Below are 17,631 nucleotides of genomic sequence, written 5' to 3'. Positions count from 1 at the left end.
CGGCCTGCGAGGAAACGGCCAACCAACATCCTTGGTGCTCTAGAACAGCTCTATAGGTTGCTCCTGTTCTGACTCTCATAATATGCGACTCATGTACGGTTGTAAACCTAAACTGCACAACTCGTCTTCAAACTATATAGTAGGTATCCGGCAGTTGGCGGTTCTGTGTAGGTCATTTCAATTAGGACAGCTGTACTCACTTAGTTTTAGTAATGCGAGAGGAAGACGGATACCATGTACGAGGAGCTTTAATACAATGGAGACGCGCCGTAGTTGTATTGTGTCTCTAGTGTCTAGAACTCTTCCGCTATTGGCTACCGACTACTGGTAACCGTCACAGCGGGAGGAACAGGGAATGAACAAGGAAGAACTGCGCCGGCTCTCCCATGCACAATACACAGGACCCCGCGGAGACCCGGTCCTCTACTGGCACCCAGACTGACAGCATGCAGGGTGAGTGTGACAGACCGACAGCATGCAGGGTGAGTGTGACAGACAGCGCTCAGGAGGAGTGTGACAGACAGACAGCACTCAGGATGAGTGTGACAGACAGACAGCACTCAGGATGAGTGTGACAGACTGACAGCGCGCAGGATGAGTGTGACAGACTGACAGCGCGCAGGATGAGTGTCACAGACTGACAGCGCGCAGGGTGGCGTGTTGACAGACTGACAGCGCGCAGGGTGGCGTGTTGACAGACTGACAGCCTGCAGGATGAGTGTAACAGATATCACATACACCCTGATTCACTCCTCTAATATCAGACATCACACACACACATAGTCACACAAACAAACACTGTGACAAACTGACAAACACAGTCACACACATACTCAAACATACCTGGTGCTGGCTGCAGCTTACTCTGAGTTGGTGTGAAGGAGGGACTCAGCCTATCAGGAGAGGCTTCTGAACTCTCAGGCAACGAGGAGAGTTAATAAGTCTCTCCTGATTGGCTGAGACCTCCTTCACTCAGACTCTTCGTTTCGGGACAATGCATTGTCCCATTGCGGGGCTGTCCCGGGCAATCCAGGGCATGTGGTCACCCTACGAGCGCTCAGGATGAGTGTGATAGTGATGGGAAGTTCGGATCATTAAAGTGAATCGGATCATTTCGATTCGTTCACTGAAATGATCCGATTCATGATCCGGATCTTCGGATCACTCAGTGTGTCTGCACGGAGTTACTGTTTTCCAGTAACTCCGTGCAGGCACACTAACGATTGGCCCCGCCCCTTTCATTATGAATCCTCCCCCCTGCCTCCAGTGATGTCAATGAAGGCAGAGAGTCGTTCAAAGATTCGGATCTTACAGGGATCCGAATCTTACAGTGATCCGGATCACTGTAAGATCCGGATCACTGTAAGATCCGGATCATTGTAAGATCCGGATCATTGTAAGATCCGGATCTTTGAACGACTCTCTGCCTTCATTGGCATTCTAATCATTCAGAGAATGTCACCATACTGTTATAAATAATACATTAATAATCACTGCCCCCAGGATTTACATTCCCCTTTACCTGCTACTGCACCTTAAGTTAACTTTATTAAATTAATTAAATTAACCCTCACCATTAAATTAACCCTAAACACCCCATCAACCATGTCTGCCCCTAAAATTAACCCTTAACACCCCATCAACCATGACTGCCCCTAAAATTAACCCTTAACACCCCATTAACCATAACTGCCCCCAAATTAACCCTAAACACCTCATTAAGCATAAATGCCCCTAAATTAACACTAAAGACCCCATTAAGCATAACTGCCCCCAAATTAACCCTAAACACCTCATTAAGCATAACTGCCCCTAAATTAACACTAAAGACCCCATTAAGCATAACTACCCCCAAATTAACCCTAAACACCTCATTAAGCATAACTGCCCCTAAATTAACACTAAAGACCCATTAAGCATAACTGCCCCCAAATTAACCCTAAACACCTCATTAAGCATAACTGCCCCTAAATTAACACTAAAGACCCCATTAAGCATAACTGCCCCTAAATTATCCCTAAACACCCCATTAAGCATAACTGCCCCCAAATTAACACTAAAGACCCCATCAACCATACCAATTTATTAGGTAATTTATCTGGAGTACATGCAATTAATTTAGGGGCAGTTATGGTTAATGGAGTATTTAGGGTTAATTTCTGGGGCCGTTATGGTTAATGGGGTCTTTAGGGTTAATTTCAGGGGCCGTTATGGTTAATGGGATCTTTACGGTTAATTTCAGGGGCAGTTATGGTTGATGGGGTATAAGGGTTAATTTTATGCTGATGACTGAGGGTTAATTTAATTAATTTAATAAAGTTAACTGTAGGTGCAGTTATAGGTAAAGGGGGGGCAAACTCAGGGGAATCTAAATCCTGGGGGCAGTGTGAACATTATTAATGTATTTATTTATAAAAGTATGGTATCAGTGATATTCTCTGAATGATTCGAATCTCTGTAAGATTCGGATCCTTGTAAGATCCGGATCCCTGTAAGATTCGAATCATTCGACTCTTCGGATCATTCGACTCTTCGGATCATTCGACTCTTCGGATCATTCGACTCTTCGGATCATTCGACTCTTTGAACGACTCTCTGACTCTAAGAGTCATCGTTCCTGTGTGAATTAATGAGCTGTAACCTGACCCCAGAGTCTGTGTCTGAGTGCTCTGCAGATGACTCACAGCTCTAGGATCAGGTTACAGCTGCATGATTCACAGACTGAACCGTTACAAACGAATCGTTCAGTCTAGTGAACCGACTCATCCGGATCACTAAAAAGAACCGGATCAAATGAACGATTCGTTCATGATCCGGACATCACTAGAGTGTGACAGACAGACAGACAGACTTACAGCCTGCAAGGTGAGTGTAACAGACCTCAGACACTCAGGGAGACCTGAGCAGGACAGAGACCGACAGCAGATTACGAAAGTTTCTGTCTGGCTTCCAAACTCTACTTTGTGCTTAACCCTGCCTTAGCCCAGATTATGACCCCAAAGCACAGACTCATATATATGTATAATATATACATATGTAATACTGCAGGTCAAGTACCAAGACTGTCTAAAGTCAATCTGTTCACCTTACTGAGTCTGTGGATGGAAGTGTTTCCTTATGAAGAACCTGACAGAAAGAAGTCACAGGTAATCGGGCTTTGTATTTCCATATTTATTAATATATTATATATTTGTATATTAATCTGTAAATTACATTAAGGGCCTGAAACCATATCAGCCTTGCTGGCGAAGCTACGCAAGATGTTCTGGTATTGGCAAACTGTTCATGAAAATGAATGGTTCCAGATTACATTTTAGTTCTGTTCACTTAAAGCCAGTTTGCTTACATGTTAAATATTGTTTGTTTTTCAGAACAAGGGATTTCTTTAGAGATCGCATTTTTGATCATATCATCTAATTTCCTATATAAAAAAGGCAAAACCATGTAAGAGGAGCTCAGCTTTCTAATCACAATGTGATTAGTAAAATAAATGAAAAAAAAAAATAGTTAAAAAAAAATAAAATAAAAAAAATGATAACATGGAAACTTCGAGTTCCAAAAAAATATTTTAACAAAAAGTCCCCCCATAAAAATGTTATGAACAAGTCCTAAAATTAGCGCTTTAGCTTCAAACAATTCCCGCATTGAAAGAGTTAAAATACTGTATGTATGATTTGATGGGGTAAATTGAATTGGCCGCATCCAACAATGTCCCAATTAACAAACGGGGAAGGATGACCACAGGTCTAATTTCAAATTTGAAAAATGCACACGTCCCAAATGTGGCCTTTTAGCCCCCAAACAATCCAACAAACCTCAGGAGATGTTGTTGAACACATATTGGGGTGTTGTGTGACAGTGGCATATACCAGGAGCTGTAAATTCATACATAAAGTACAACGTGTATGGGACAAAATACACACAAAAAGATACTACTGCAAATTTGACAAAGGCTGGTGGTAAAATGTGTGCATGCAAAGAGTAAAAATACCAGCATTTGAAATACCCTGGGGTATATGGTTTGATGGGGTAAATTCCATTGGCTGGCTTCAACGATACCCGAAATGGCACATGGGTGAAGAATTACCAGATTTTTTTTTTCTTTTGACATCTGGTCAGTCTGCGCCCTTGGTTTTTAAGAGGTTGAGTTCCATTCACCATATGTCCATGACCTGGTTCTATTCACACCAAAGAATAGTCATTAACGTAAGCCGTAAAAAAACTAGAGGCTAATACAACTACACTTACAGATATGTCACCCGGCTCTAGTATCTCAGTATTAAATGCATCTAATATGTCACTTCAGTTCATAACAAAAATAACTAGGATTTATTCCCAAAACTGTGTTACCCGTGTATGGGAACCCTTCCTCTCACCAAGTGAACTATGCATTATAGAGAACTCGATACACATTCATAGACGCTATTGTGCATCTTCACACAGCATTCTCATAGTAGAAATGTCTGGTGGTTGTAGACTTAAAGACATTCTGTTTTTGGTGGTTTTGATGGCAGGTAAAAAAGACTGGTCTTGTCGTGGTTGCAAATATGAAGGTGATTGACCTCCACTGTTCCAGCAAAGAGCTACACGCAGGTCAAATTGCTGTTATTAAACATGGATCAAGACTCAAGGACTGCGATCTCTATTTCTCGCGGAAGCCGTGTTCAACCTGCTTAAAGATGATTGTAAATGGTGAGGTAAACGTTTGTTTTAGTGAATATATATTATATATATTACAGAGGGACTATCATATCTGGTTCTTATTGCATACTGATTGGTGTCATTCAGGGAGAGGACAGGTGACTTTCAGATCAACGAGATGCCAAGTCAAATCTTTTTTTTGTGTAATGTCTGCCAAAGACACGCTTGCTATGCTAGATACACTGGTCAGTTCGATAGTGGTCACACACAGCACTAGAAAAAGAGTATATTGAGGGAACAAATGAAGAATCCACTGGGGCAATAAACCTACCAAGATGTGATCACGCAGCATTTTTATAAAGAGCAGGGAAATTGGATCTCCAGAGCTCTACATCATCACAGTGTAAATATCATTCAGTAACATATGCTATAAGATGCTCAATATAGGCAGCTAAGTATATAATAGAAACAAATCTTGCTGTAAACAGCATAGTTCCTATGAGTGATAACTTCTCGTTAATCTTTGATTACAGCGGGTGTGAACAGAATTTCCTATTGGCCGGCAGACCCCGAAATGAGCCTACAGCAGGATTCCTCCGACCGTACCGGCAGCGGGGATGCCAAGCTCGATGCAAAGGCCGTGGAGAGGCTGAAGTCAAACAGCCGTGCCCATGTCTGTGTGCTGCTGCAGCCCCTGGCGTGTTACATGGTGCAGTTTGTAGAAGAGACGTCTCTAAAATGTGATTTTATTCAGAAGCTTGAAAGGAAGCATCCTGATTTTACCAAGAGTTTATTTTACGAGTACCGCCAGGAGAGGATTAAAGAATACGAGGCGCTGTTTTTAATATCCAGTGATGAACAGCACAAGGAGATTTTAAGATTGATGGGTCTGGAAAACCTCTGTGAGAATCCGTATTTTATTAACTTAAGACAAAATATGAAGGAGCTCGTTCTCATTCTTGCGACTGTGGCATCTAGTGTTCCTCGCTGCTATGATTTTGGTTTCTACCTCAGTAATCCGCAGATGGCTAGTGGCTTGACTTATCCGAGTCTCACCCAGGACATTGCTTGGCATTGTATCATTCAAGCACGCCTGCTGGCCTACCGCACCGGTCAGTTGGCTGTATAGGGATTTCAGCGCTTGGAATATATTTAATGGTAAAGGGGAACTCCCACCGTTCCAGTACCTAGCAGTGTGTGCCCAGTAGGGTTTTATTTTACTTGAAGCAGAAGAGTAGGAAAACACATACAATATTACATGGGTGTTCCTGGTTTCTCTAGTGGGATTTACATGCAGTACATCTAGTGTTTCCGACAATTGTCGCCCTCCCAGACTTCGAACACTAAGGGGCAATACTAGCTTGAGCTGACATCTGAAGCCATCCAAAGAAAATTATGCCATATTTTATGACAATACATGACTTGCACAAGGACATTTGATGCCATTTGCATGATGTCATCCCTTCCAGGTTATTAGAAGTAGTTTCTATGAATAGGTTCATGGATAGGCTAGTATCTATGTTAAACACATTAATGATACTTACTATTTATGCAACTTTTTGCAGACAATACATATAAAAGTATGGTGGGAGTTGCCCTTTAATAAACATAGCATTGAAAGTTGACTGTGCTATGTAAATATTTTTTTATAGAAGATTTGGGACATTTTTATGAGCCGTTCTCAAACATCTGCTTTGCCTGTCCCTTGTGCTCTAATCTAATGAGTGAGGCCACATGCAGGAACTTATAGCACTTTTCTTCTTATAATCATGTTTCTATGTGAAGCACCCCAGACGATTGACCCCTCTCCTTTCATTGGCATGTTAATGCATTAAGCAGGCCAGCGGTGCAGACAGACGCGGCTAGATTCACTGGTGAACCCAACTCATTGTGGAGAAAGTGCTCCCCCTTCGTCTCTGTCTATGCAAACTTTGATTTAATTACTGAAGAACAGTACAGCTTTATTCTTCTATGACCTGAATTAGAGGCATTTTCCATATGTATTTTTCTTTTTATAATTTAGTGTATTAATAAAATATCATCTCTTCCTCAGCCCTGGTCAGGCTCGGGCAGATTATTCCAAAACGGCATTGGGGATCAGAAAGAGTTTAAAGCCTTTATTTTAATGGCATGATGGGTTAGCGCATATGATTAGAGGAGTAGCTCTTATTGGAAGATTTGTCCTTATATGTGTTACATTTTACCTAAATGATCTACAGGCGACTAGGAGAGAACAACAGGGAAATCCTCAAGATCATTGATTTGTTTGTTTACTTTTCTAGAAGATCACAAGATAGGAGTTGGCGCTGTTATTTGGGCAGAGCATCAATCTGTAAGTATATCATAGTGGCATATGTGCGTGTTTATGATATTCTCGTAGAATACTCATATATATAAGAGTTTTAGCATTCCCGGGATAGCTCGGCTCCATTTTCTACCCCATCGTATGGTAAAAAATAAGAGTTAACGGTCTCAGTTCTTGTAGTAAAATATTTGCTTCTCATTACTGCCTTATACCTGTTTGTGTTTTTATAACCTGCGTTTATTGCCGCTGGGCAAGTCGCAGACCTGCATAAACCGTCTCTTACAACCTCCTGTACACGTAAAGCCAAAGAAAATTTATTTCTGGTGCTATTTGTGTTCTTAAACCCCCTTCTCCAAAATGACCTGCAGTTTAGATCCTCCTTTGATAAACAGACGTATATAATCTATTTTACCGTTCACAGAACTCCACAGAATGTGATGGTACGGGATCTATGCATTTCCTTGGCTGTGGATACAATGCTTATCCAGTGGGTTCAGAGTATGCCGACTTTCCACATATGGATGACAAGCAAAAAGATAGAGAAATTCGGAAGTTTCGATATATCGTCCACGCTGAACAGAATGCTTTAACATTCAGGTAGCGAATGATATACATAGAATGACCTTTTAACTAAAGGTGCTGTTCCACTAACTCTGTAACTAAATGCAGTATTAGAAACATAATCCGTAAGTAATATCTTTTACGATTTCACTAGTACTATTAAATACCCCCATACCTTACCAGAAACTATTTAATCATGTACGATATTGCCTTATCCATATTTTGGCTGCCAACAATTAATTGACATGTGACACAAAACTCAGTGCCTGGCTTGTTGTCATAGAAACCAAAAACAGGTCCTTAAAACTTCCTGGGTTTTTTTTCCACGTGACTTAATCTTCAGGATAAAGAAAAAAGGTTTGTTTATCTAGAGTGCAGTTAAGTTTTTGGATCGGTACCTTTAATCGTATTAGGAAATGTTTTCCCATTGGTGGTGCGTAGGGTGACCAGACTTTCCTTTATCTAGTAACAACAATAATTATTTCCACCCATTAACTTAGGTCTCTCCTGTTGTTTGGTTGTTGAATGTTGGTTAATGAATTACACCGAAAACATATGTGTTTTACAATACATTGCACAAAACTACACTTTAATGGGTGTGATGAATTAACCCAATAAAACTAACTCTATAAGAGCATTCATTTTGTATTGATACATGTTTAATAAGTGTTTATGTGCATACTCTAATTGGTGAATTGGTATACTTTACAAAGAAAGTTTTATAACGTTTACTAATTTGGTATCAGGAAAATATTTTTATTTTTTGTATCTTGAAATTCTGTTTTAAGACAAGAAAACAGCTCTAATTTACTAATTACATGTATAGTTTTACTCTTATCCAGAATATACACTAGGGTGACTATGCTTCATTTCTAGTGCAGAGGTGCACCAATTTAATATTTCCTTATATATAGTATGTTTTAGTTATACCTATACTTTTTTTTTTGTCGCCTCTGGTCTGTAGGAGTCATGAAATTAAACCTGACGAGAAAAGCATGATCTTTGTGACAAAGTGTCCATGTGATGAGTGTCTGCCACTCATTAAAGGTGCTGGAATCAAGCAGATCTATGCCGGGGATGTGGACATCGGGAAAAAGAAGGCAGATATATCCTATATGAAATTTGGTGACCTCAAAGGAGTCAGTAAATATACAGTAAGTATTACATCTGTCTGAGTTTTAAGTCATTCATTATAATTCTTTCTTGTACAAAACATCAATAATAAAACATATAATGTATTTTTTTTTATTATGTAACCAATAGATTTTAAGATATTTATTATTGTTATATATTTTTTTTTCCCATAGTGGCAGCAAAATTCACACAGAGTCTTTGTTGATAACGTGACAGATTCTGAAGCAACAGAAAGTGAGTAATGTAGACCTACTTTTTGATAGAAAATTGGTAGAGTGGATTATTTATCCAAGACAGAGAATAGTGGATAGTTCGTTAATAATACTTTGGGGAAGCGGGATGTTTTCACTCTCTAACTATGCAACTTGGCCCCTTGCTCTTTGCCATTCTGCTTCTGTATAAAATGCTACCATGTATTTATTTTTTAATACACGTACGTTTGCACAAAATACCAATTTTACTGAACTGCACCTTTTTATACGCTACTCCAATAAGATCATTTGTTTTGTAGATGGAGTTCTAAAAAGCAAAGCAAAAGACAACGATTTGAAAAGTACCAGCAAGAAGATGTGTCTTAGGGACAAATAAAACATGAAGCGTCAGAACCTCGCTCACTAAAACCAAGCATTCTGCATTTAAAAGTGCTGTTTTAAGATAGGAAACCCCCTCTGATTTATTTTACAAATTATGTTTAGATTTTTAAATTTAGACACTATGCAAAACATAGAACACTAGGGTCAATTCTAATGCTTTGACTTCCAATGCATGTGTGCGCCAATTAATATTCTGTGAATGGAGTATGTCCATAAAGTATGCCAAATGTTCCATAACTGCTGGACTTTGGTGACCTGTAGTAATGCATTGATGTACACTATATGACCAAAAGTATGTGGACAGGAGACCATAAGACCTATATGAGCTTGTTCGACATCCCATTACAAAACCGTGTGCATTAATATGGAGTTTACCTCCCCGTTTGAGGCTATAACAGGCTCTACTCTACTGGGAAGGCTTTTCCCAAGATTTTGGAGTGTGGCTGTGGGAATCTCTGCCCAAAAGAGTGCTTGTGATATCAGGCACTGATATTGGTCCCAAAGTCCTGGCTCACAATCATCAGTCTGGGCTGTGTACAGGCCGCTCGAGTTCCTCCACACCAAACTCCCCAAATCGTATATTTGAGCTGACGTTGCTACCAGAGGCAGTTTGGGACGCTGTAGCAATGCTGTAGATACTATAGATGACAGGCAATTCTTACAAGCTTCAGCACGCAGTCGGCCCTAAGCAGTGAGAACGCATGGTCTACCACTTTGCCGCTGAGCTCTCGTTACTCCTAAACGCTTCCACTTTGCAATAATAGCACAATTGAGCAGGGCAGGAATTTCATGAACTGATTAATGGCAAAAATGGCCACATTTAAAGTCACTGAGCCTTTTCGTTCCACTCATTCTACTGCCGATATTTCTCTACGGAGACGACTGCCTATGTGCTGAAACACTATACACATAGCCTCTCTGCCATTTCTCAGCAGGGCTGCCATCAGAAATGATCAACTTGGGGACCAGGACCCAGCTCTATAGCTCTATATATCATGTTAGTCCCACAAGATGCCTTCCATGTTAAAACAAAAACCCTACCCCCGCTTCACACAGGACCACCAAAATGCATAATTAATATTGCCGATATATTTAGTGCCATCATGTTCCACAGCGCAGTACAATAATTGGTATTCAGGATGGAGATGTGGGGGTCCCATGGTGGCTCAAAGGGTAGGGCCCATACAGCTCTATTTGCACCCCTGTTTTAATATGGGTTAGGGATCACTGGGTACATGCGCAAGCACAGGCGCTTGATTTGCACATACATGCTATCCCAGTGCTTTGCTCCCGGGTTCAGTAATGATCTCAATAATGCCGGTTCTGTGCCGCTGGCCCAGAAGTCCGAATGGGAGGAGGTGTAACGCAGGTCTAAAGAATTAACGAGACAATTCGATACAAAGTCTGTCCTTTAAATAATTTAACGTCCGTTAAGAAAAGTCCTGGTGATGCTTATTTTTTCTTAATTCATGTGAGGATTACTATATAGGTGGACTGTAAGCACACTATTTAAATACTGTATCATTACTTTGCGCTTTAGGGTCATTTAAACGCATGTGGGGTTTTTTTAATGTTTTTTAAAGTTAAGTAAATTAAATGGGTCCTCATGAATTTCATTTTTAAACCCAGCGTATGATTGTTATATGTTTTGAATTTCTTTTGAATAAACGTGGATATATTTGAACTTGTCTCACTGCTTTGGTCATTCATATTGTTGCCGGTGTTTATTACAAGCACATAGCACTTTCCGTACACCTGTGATCTGGATAACAATTTGCTCTAGAATCTAGCTGAAGTGTTCAACTGACATCATAAATGTTTACTGAGAGGAACGTGTTACATTCCTTTACTTAAATGTATCAACATCCTCCAGGAGACATAAAAATGCTGCTAATTCTTTCACCCGTCCAATTAAATAACATCCATAACGCTCTGTATTACTACGCCTCCAATCACAGCCTCATTTTCTAAAGCTGTCTTGCATTATATGCTGATTATTATTATCATCACCATCACCATAAAATAGTCTACTTCTTACTAGACTTGTGCATTCGTCTTCGGGCGAACATGAAAACGAACACGAAGAGTGCGTTTTCGTGTTCGTTCCGAAGACATGAAGAAGAGAAGACAGTGCAGGTAAAACGTAGGCGAAGACGAAGACTCACACACGAAGAATCTTCGCCTTCGTCTACTAATCTACCCGGTCCCTCCCCCATCTAATTTACCTTATCTTCACAGCATCGCGGGAGTTGACTGAAGTGGAAATCAGAAGGTTCGTCGTCAGGGGTTACAGGGCAGTGTGAGTGAGCCTATTGGTCACCTGCAGGGTCTTCCTCTGGCATCAAACAATTGGTTGATGCCAGAGGAAGACCCTGCAGGTGACCAATAGGCTCACTTGCACAGCCTTTTTAATTCCTGATTTCCGCTCCCGTTAACCCCTGCAATGCTGCGTTGGATAATGGGAGCAGAAATCTGTAGGGTAAAGGGCTGTGCAAGCGACCAATAGGCTCACTCGCACGGCCCCTTACCACTAGTTGCTAGGCAGAAAAAAAAAGCAACCTGGGACCCTGCTGCACCAGTTAACTTAAAAGTCCGTGCCAGTGACCAACAAAGTCACTGGTACGGACATTTAACTTAGTATAAATAGCTTACTATAACTTCGGACAGAATGCTGCCCTCTGTTGGTTTTACATTAAGTAGCATATGCTTGAAATCCAAAGTTATTCTGCTACTCAACGTAAAACAAACAGGGCAGCATTCTGTCCGAAGATATATTAGCCATATGTGGCAGTGTGTTCATTTTCATTTATTAATTATTTAAATAAAATATATCCCCATGATCCGCTGGTCTCCCCGCTGCAACAGTTAAATGTCCGCACTCGCAGACATTAATTTTGTCGAACTTCCAAACTCTTTTTTTCTATTTATTTTGGGTTTTTTTTGTATTAAACTGTTAGACGAAAGGATCATGGGAATAAATGCAAATGAGCACACGGCCCCATATGGCTTATATATCTTTGGACAGAATGCTGCCCTCTGTTGGTTTTACATTAAGTAGCATATGTTTGAAATCCAAAGTTATTCTGCTACTCGACGTAAAACCAACAGAGGGCAGCATTCTGTCCAAAGATATATTAGCCATAGTCTAACAGTTTAATACAAAAAAACCCCTAAATAAATAGAAAAAAAGAGTTTGGAAGTTCGACAAAATTAATGTCCGCGAGTGCGGACATTTAACTGTTGCAGCGGGGAGACCAGCGGATCATGGAAATATATTTTATTTAAATAATTAATAAATGAAAATGAACACATTGCCACATATGGCTAATATATCTTCGGACAGAATGCTGCCCTCTGTTGGTTTTACGTTGAGTAGCAGAATAACTTTGGATTTCAAACATATGCTACTTAATGTAAAACCAACAGAGGGCAGCATTCTGTCCAAAGATATATAAGCCATATGGGGCCGTGTGCTCATTTGCATTTATTCCCATGATCCTTTCGTCTAACAGTTTAATACAAAAAAACCCAAAATAAATAGAAAAAAAGAGTTTGTAAATTCGACAAAATTAATGTCCGTGAGTGCGGGCATTTAACTGTTGCAGTGGGGAGACCAGCGGATCATGGAAATATATTTTATTTAAATAATTAATAAATGAAAATTAACACACTGCCACATATGGCTAATATAGCATCGGACAGAATGCTGCCCTCTGTTGGTTTTACACTGAGTAGCAGAATATTCTGCCCGAGAATATATTAGCTATATATGGTACTGTGATCATTGGTCGACAGCAGGAGGCCCCCTGCTGGCGACCAATGGAGTTGCTGATACACACATTTAAAGTACTGGCGCCAGAGCTGCGTTAACCCCGTATTAACCCCTTAACCGGAAAAAACGAAGAAAAAACGAATATTCGCCCGAAGAGAAGACAGGAACGGGCGAATATTCGCGGAATACGAAGATTTTTTTTTCCCCGAAGACGAGCACGAAGACGAACACGAAGAGCCCCCTGGTGCCCAAGTCTACTTCTTACAGACAGACATAAATTGTTTCTATCCTGTATTTTAATTTCAGATTCTACGTACCAGATTGAGAGGCTATTTTTTGCCCTAAATGAACACTAAAAAACCCTTTAACACCTTACCCTTTTAATTAAACCAATTTTTTTTTTTTTTTTTTTAGACTGAATTAGTAACAAAACAACTGATGCGTTATCTGAATTTTTCTTCATTTTCACAACAGTAAGAAGGGGAGATGTCATAGAATGGTTTGTGCCATTAAAGCCGCTTGTGCCACGATCTTGAATAATACCGATTATAGCTATTACTGTTAAGCGCTTCTTGAATTCAGGGTTTTTTTTTTTATAAATAGGATTGTCCAGAAAGTATTTAGGAGTTAAGGGTTGTCATCAAACCCAAACCTATTAAGCAGATAACATACCGTATTTCCCCAAGTATAAAACATCCTAATTTCGGGGCCCGGAATTAAAAAAAAAAAAAAAAAAAATTACATAAAGTTATTGAACTGGCTGCCTGGGCATGATGAGCGCGATTGATGTTAGCTGCTAGCAATTGTTAGCAATCACACTCCTATCATGCTCAGGCAGCCAGTACATGCACATCACTTTCAGCCTCCCTGTGCCCCCTCCACACGCATCCATGTTAACAAATGAATATATATATTCATTCACTCCCCCACCCTTACCTGAACTGCAGATCTTCTGGTGCAGCTTGCAGACTTCCATGGGGGGCACTGTTTCCCTCTGCGTTGCGCGAGCAGGAACAAGAACTGAGCGGAGTCATGTGATGCGATGTGCATTCACATGACTCCACTGGGTTCCTGTGTCGCTGCGATGGATCAAGAGACGCTGCTGAACAACACAGAGATAAGCAGCAGGTCCCCTTTCCGGTTTAAAAAAAACAATAAAAAATGCACCCAGTTTTTAGACCCCGCATTTTTCTAGAAAAGGTGTCTTATACATGGGGAAATATGGTAATATGAAAACGCGATCGTATCTCTTACCCACATTACGTTAGTTTCTGGACACCTACGTTACTGTGTTCTCAGGAACAGCATTTGGTGTATTTTTGTTTTGTTTACTGCCTTCTCTTGTGTAATTATTTACATTTATCAAGCCTTCCCGCTTTAAGTACCTTAGGTTATGTTTGTGTCCACTAGATGGAAGCCTTGGCTCAAACGTGTTCGCAGTTATACATTAACAGAGAGACTTTTTTCTGGGGACCTTTGGAAAAGTTACAATGTAATCTAATCAATTTAATTTGAGTTTTATCCACCCACTCCACACAGAAGGAAGAAACATGAAACAGATGTAACTGCGCAGAATTATAGAAGCTGAGTCACCTAATGACTAATATGAAAGAACAATATTTAATTAGGAAAACTAAAATAAATAGTTACCGATGCATGAAATGGCAACTGGAACATGCATTTCTTTTTTAATCTGCGTTGTAATGCTTTGCACTATTTGTAGCTATAACGGGGTAACCTTGACCCCCCTTACAAGGGTGTGCATTCATTCATTCATTCATTCACTGGAGTAAAACTGGTTAATGTACAAAGAAAAACACACAAACTTAAAAAGCAGACAACAGATCATTAACCGTGCCTTTAATGTTTTGTAAATATAATTTCATAAGTACAAACAGATGATATATATATTTTATACACGCAATAGTTTAAATAAGCAAATAAATCTGTTTTATCCCTTTTCTAAGGTGCAGGAAAAGTATCTCACATTTGTATTGAGACTACATTGGTTTGCCTTATAGTTCAGAGTTGAGAAGTCACACCAAACCTGATTCCAGCCAGAACCATCAAATGAAGCAGCAATAACATACTATACAAGACTGCTTTTTCTTTACCAGTGATCTGTTCTAACAACATGGAGGGTTAACTACGGTAAAACAAAAATAACTGTGTAAGCTGTGTCCTGTGTGCACACGTGCAAGTTCTAGTAGCATGTTCAGAGTGCAGAAGCAAGCGGCTGACCAGGCTCTGCTGCACGGGTCTTTGTTGTGCCAGCAGGGTGCAAAACATTTAGCAAAGACGAATCATGGTGGAAACGCTATAATGTTGGCCCAAGGTGGCCGACAACTCTCAATAGGTAAATGGCACATACGACTTTTTGGGCAAAGTAAGGTTTATTCACTAAAGGAATAGTTGACAAGAAGTTTGTGGGGTTTCCTCTCCTCGACTTCAAGTCCAACCCTGGTAAAATTCTCCCCCAGAGCTTTCTCAACAGTCTCTTCGCATATTAATTATACAACATGCAGAGCCTGTCTTAGCCCTTCTTCATGGGGAAACCCGCCTGTGTTGTCTCTTCATAATGTATAGTGAAGAAGCTGAAGCCACAGAAACTTTCCCTTTAGTGAATACCCCTAAATGAAACCAGTCCTAAAATTAAAATGTACCTAGATATGAAGGAACTTGACAGCCTTATAACATGCATATACCACAACATATTTACTGCACATATGAGATTCTGGCCCATGAAGGCTGGGGGAAAGAGGCACAAGTAATTCTAGGTGCTGTGTTAAAGTGTCTTGTGGATGCCAACCATGACCCTTCACCAAAAGTAGGACGCTTTAGGTAATATAATGTAATATATACGTGTTATGTGAGCTGTCTACCAGGTAGTTTACTTCAAATTCCTGACGTGGCCCTTATTTATTTATTATTCCCCAACAGTTGACACGCTGGGTGCCAGTGAACCTACGTGGTTATTCTGGGAACAAACTTTTACCACCTGGCACCAGCAAAGTCTGAAGACTTCCATCTAGAAAGAAATCCAAATACAGGAGCATGGTCACATTTACTCTGCATACAGTGCATTAGAGAAAAACGGGGGGGGAGGCAGCCCCTGCACTATAAAAAATGAAAACAATATTTTCCCCACCACTACCTGCCACTTAATACTTCCACTGAACGTATATAACAGAAGCTGTGCTTCCGGTGACAAAGCAAACCACACCATGTATGTACACATTCTACATATAGCCACTTCAACTCATACCTTTGTCTATTCTAAAAGGTACTGCAGCGATCTAGCCAATATACTGCAACCAAATAGAGAAGCACTTATGGGTTAACAACGAGTATTTATAAACATGACTGACACATTTCATATATTAAAATTAAATTCGCATAGAACGAAGCTTCCTTTACAAAGCCACTAAAATTACCTACTTGGGTATAAAAATATAAATGAACAATAACTTGCTTTTATCTTTAACCCCCTCCTCTAGGAAGGCTTTTTCTAGGGATGAACAAGCAGCCACCTCTGAGTATGTTGCAGACTGTAATCAAACGAATGAGTAGCCTGGCAATAAACAGAGGCACGTGGTTTCATCACACGTTAGCTTTGCTCTCCATTTGAGAGATGTCTGATATAGGGAACGGTACGGGGCGTACAAATATTACCCTTGACTTGGGCACAAATACCCATTTTGAACAGAAGCTGGAATATAATAAACTTTACATTAGGGTGTGAATCCCAAGCAGCCGATAATACCAGGCCCCCTACACGATCCTGTTATTTGCAGTTGGGTCTTGGTTGTCCTTTAAAGAATGATATGGGCATAAGTATGTCCCCAATTATTGTGCTTCTGCCAGCATTCTCCTACTCATTCATCCACTAGTGCTGAAAATCATACAAGATTACTTTTTTATGGTTATACAAAATGTGTAATATTCACATTTAACAGACAAACCATTTTATGTTGATTTTCACCTGTGGCCTTACCTGGGGTCAGTCACATTATAATGTAAGATCAGTGGAAGAGCAAATTGAGCAAAGTCCTAAAATCCTACTGATATTTCTATTCAAAAGCAATGAAATAACCCCAGGGCAAAATAAGGTTCCGTCACCGGGATGTATTATTTTACAGGACATTTAAACCTAAGGATGTGGAAATAATCAACACCCAAACAGTACAACGGGCTTTAATTTCCATTTAAAGAGTTCTTAAAACCTTAAATCACATATTCTGTTAAATCAATCATTAAATAAAACATACGGCTGATGTTTAAATAAAATATACGGTAGCTTTATACTGAATTAAAAAAAAAAAAAAAAAAAGATAGGGGAAATGTTATATTCCTAAATTAAATTGTACCAAGTACCATCAGACAAAAATAAACCTAGCTTTTACAATTATCTCCTATTCTTACTGCAAGAGTTGGCCCAGAAATTGATATCACATCATAAACCTATATTCTATTAAAGCTCATAAGGTATCTTTGCACCAAAAAGTAGATATTGCTTACATATTCCGTCTCATCGGGTGAAGGAGAAGAACCCATACCAGTATAATAATTCTAATCACATCCACATTTAATACTAAAGGACACCATCAGTTTACTAGAAGTGCTGA

The 17,631-nt window shown here is 39.9% G+C and overlaps 1 protein-coding gene across 1 annotated transcript; it reads left to right on the top strand.

The window, feature by feature from the left end:
• The first annotated feature begins 475 nt into the window (after positions 1-475).
• Positions 476-10,598, top strand: CDADC1 (cytidine and dCMP deaminase domain containing 1). The gene is made up of 9 exons (XM_089493929.1): positions 476-482; positions 3,049-3,146; positions 4,515-4,692; positions 5,175-5,753; positions 6,924-6,977; positions 7,378-7,543; positions 8,472-8,661; positions 8,815-8,875; positions 10,456-10,598. Exons 1-9 carry the CDS (start codon positions 476-478, stop codon positions 10,596-10,598), a joined length of 1,476 nt encoding a protein of 491 aa, XP_089350055.1.
• The last annotated feature ends 7,033 nt before the right edge of the window (positions 10,599-17,631 follow it).

Source organism: Sceloporus occidentalis, unplaced genomic scaffold (genome assembly GCF_023333645.1).
Source record: "Sceloporus occidentalis isolate IW3139 unplaced genomic scaffold, rSceOcc1.0.p SCAF_68, whole genome shotgun sequence".
Taxonomy (NCBI): Eukaryota; Metazoa; Chordata; class Lepidosauria; order Squamata; family Phrynosomatidae; genus Sceloporus; species Sceloporus occidentalis.
Note: the sequence above shows the minus strand (reverse complement) of the source record. Positions and strands in the feature narration are given on the sequence as shown.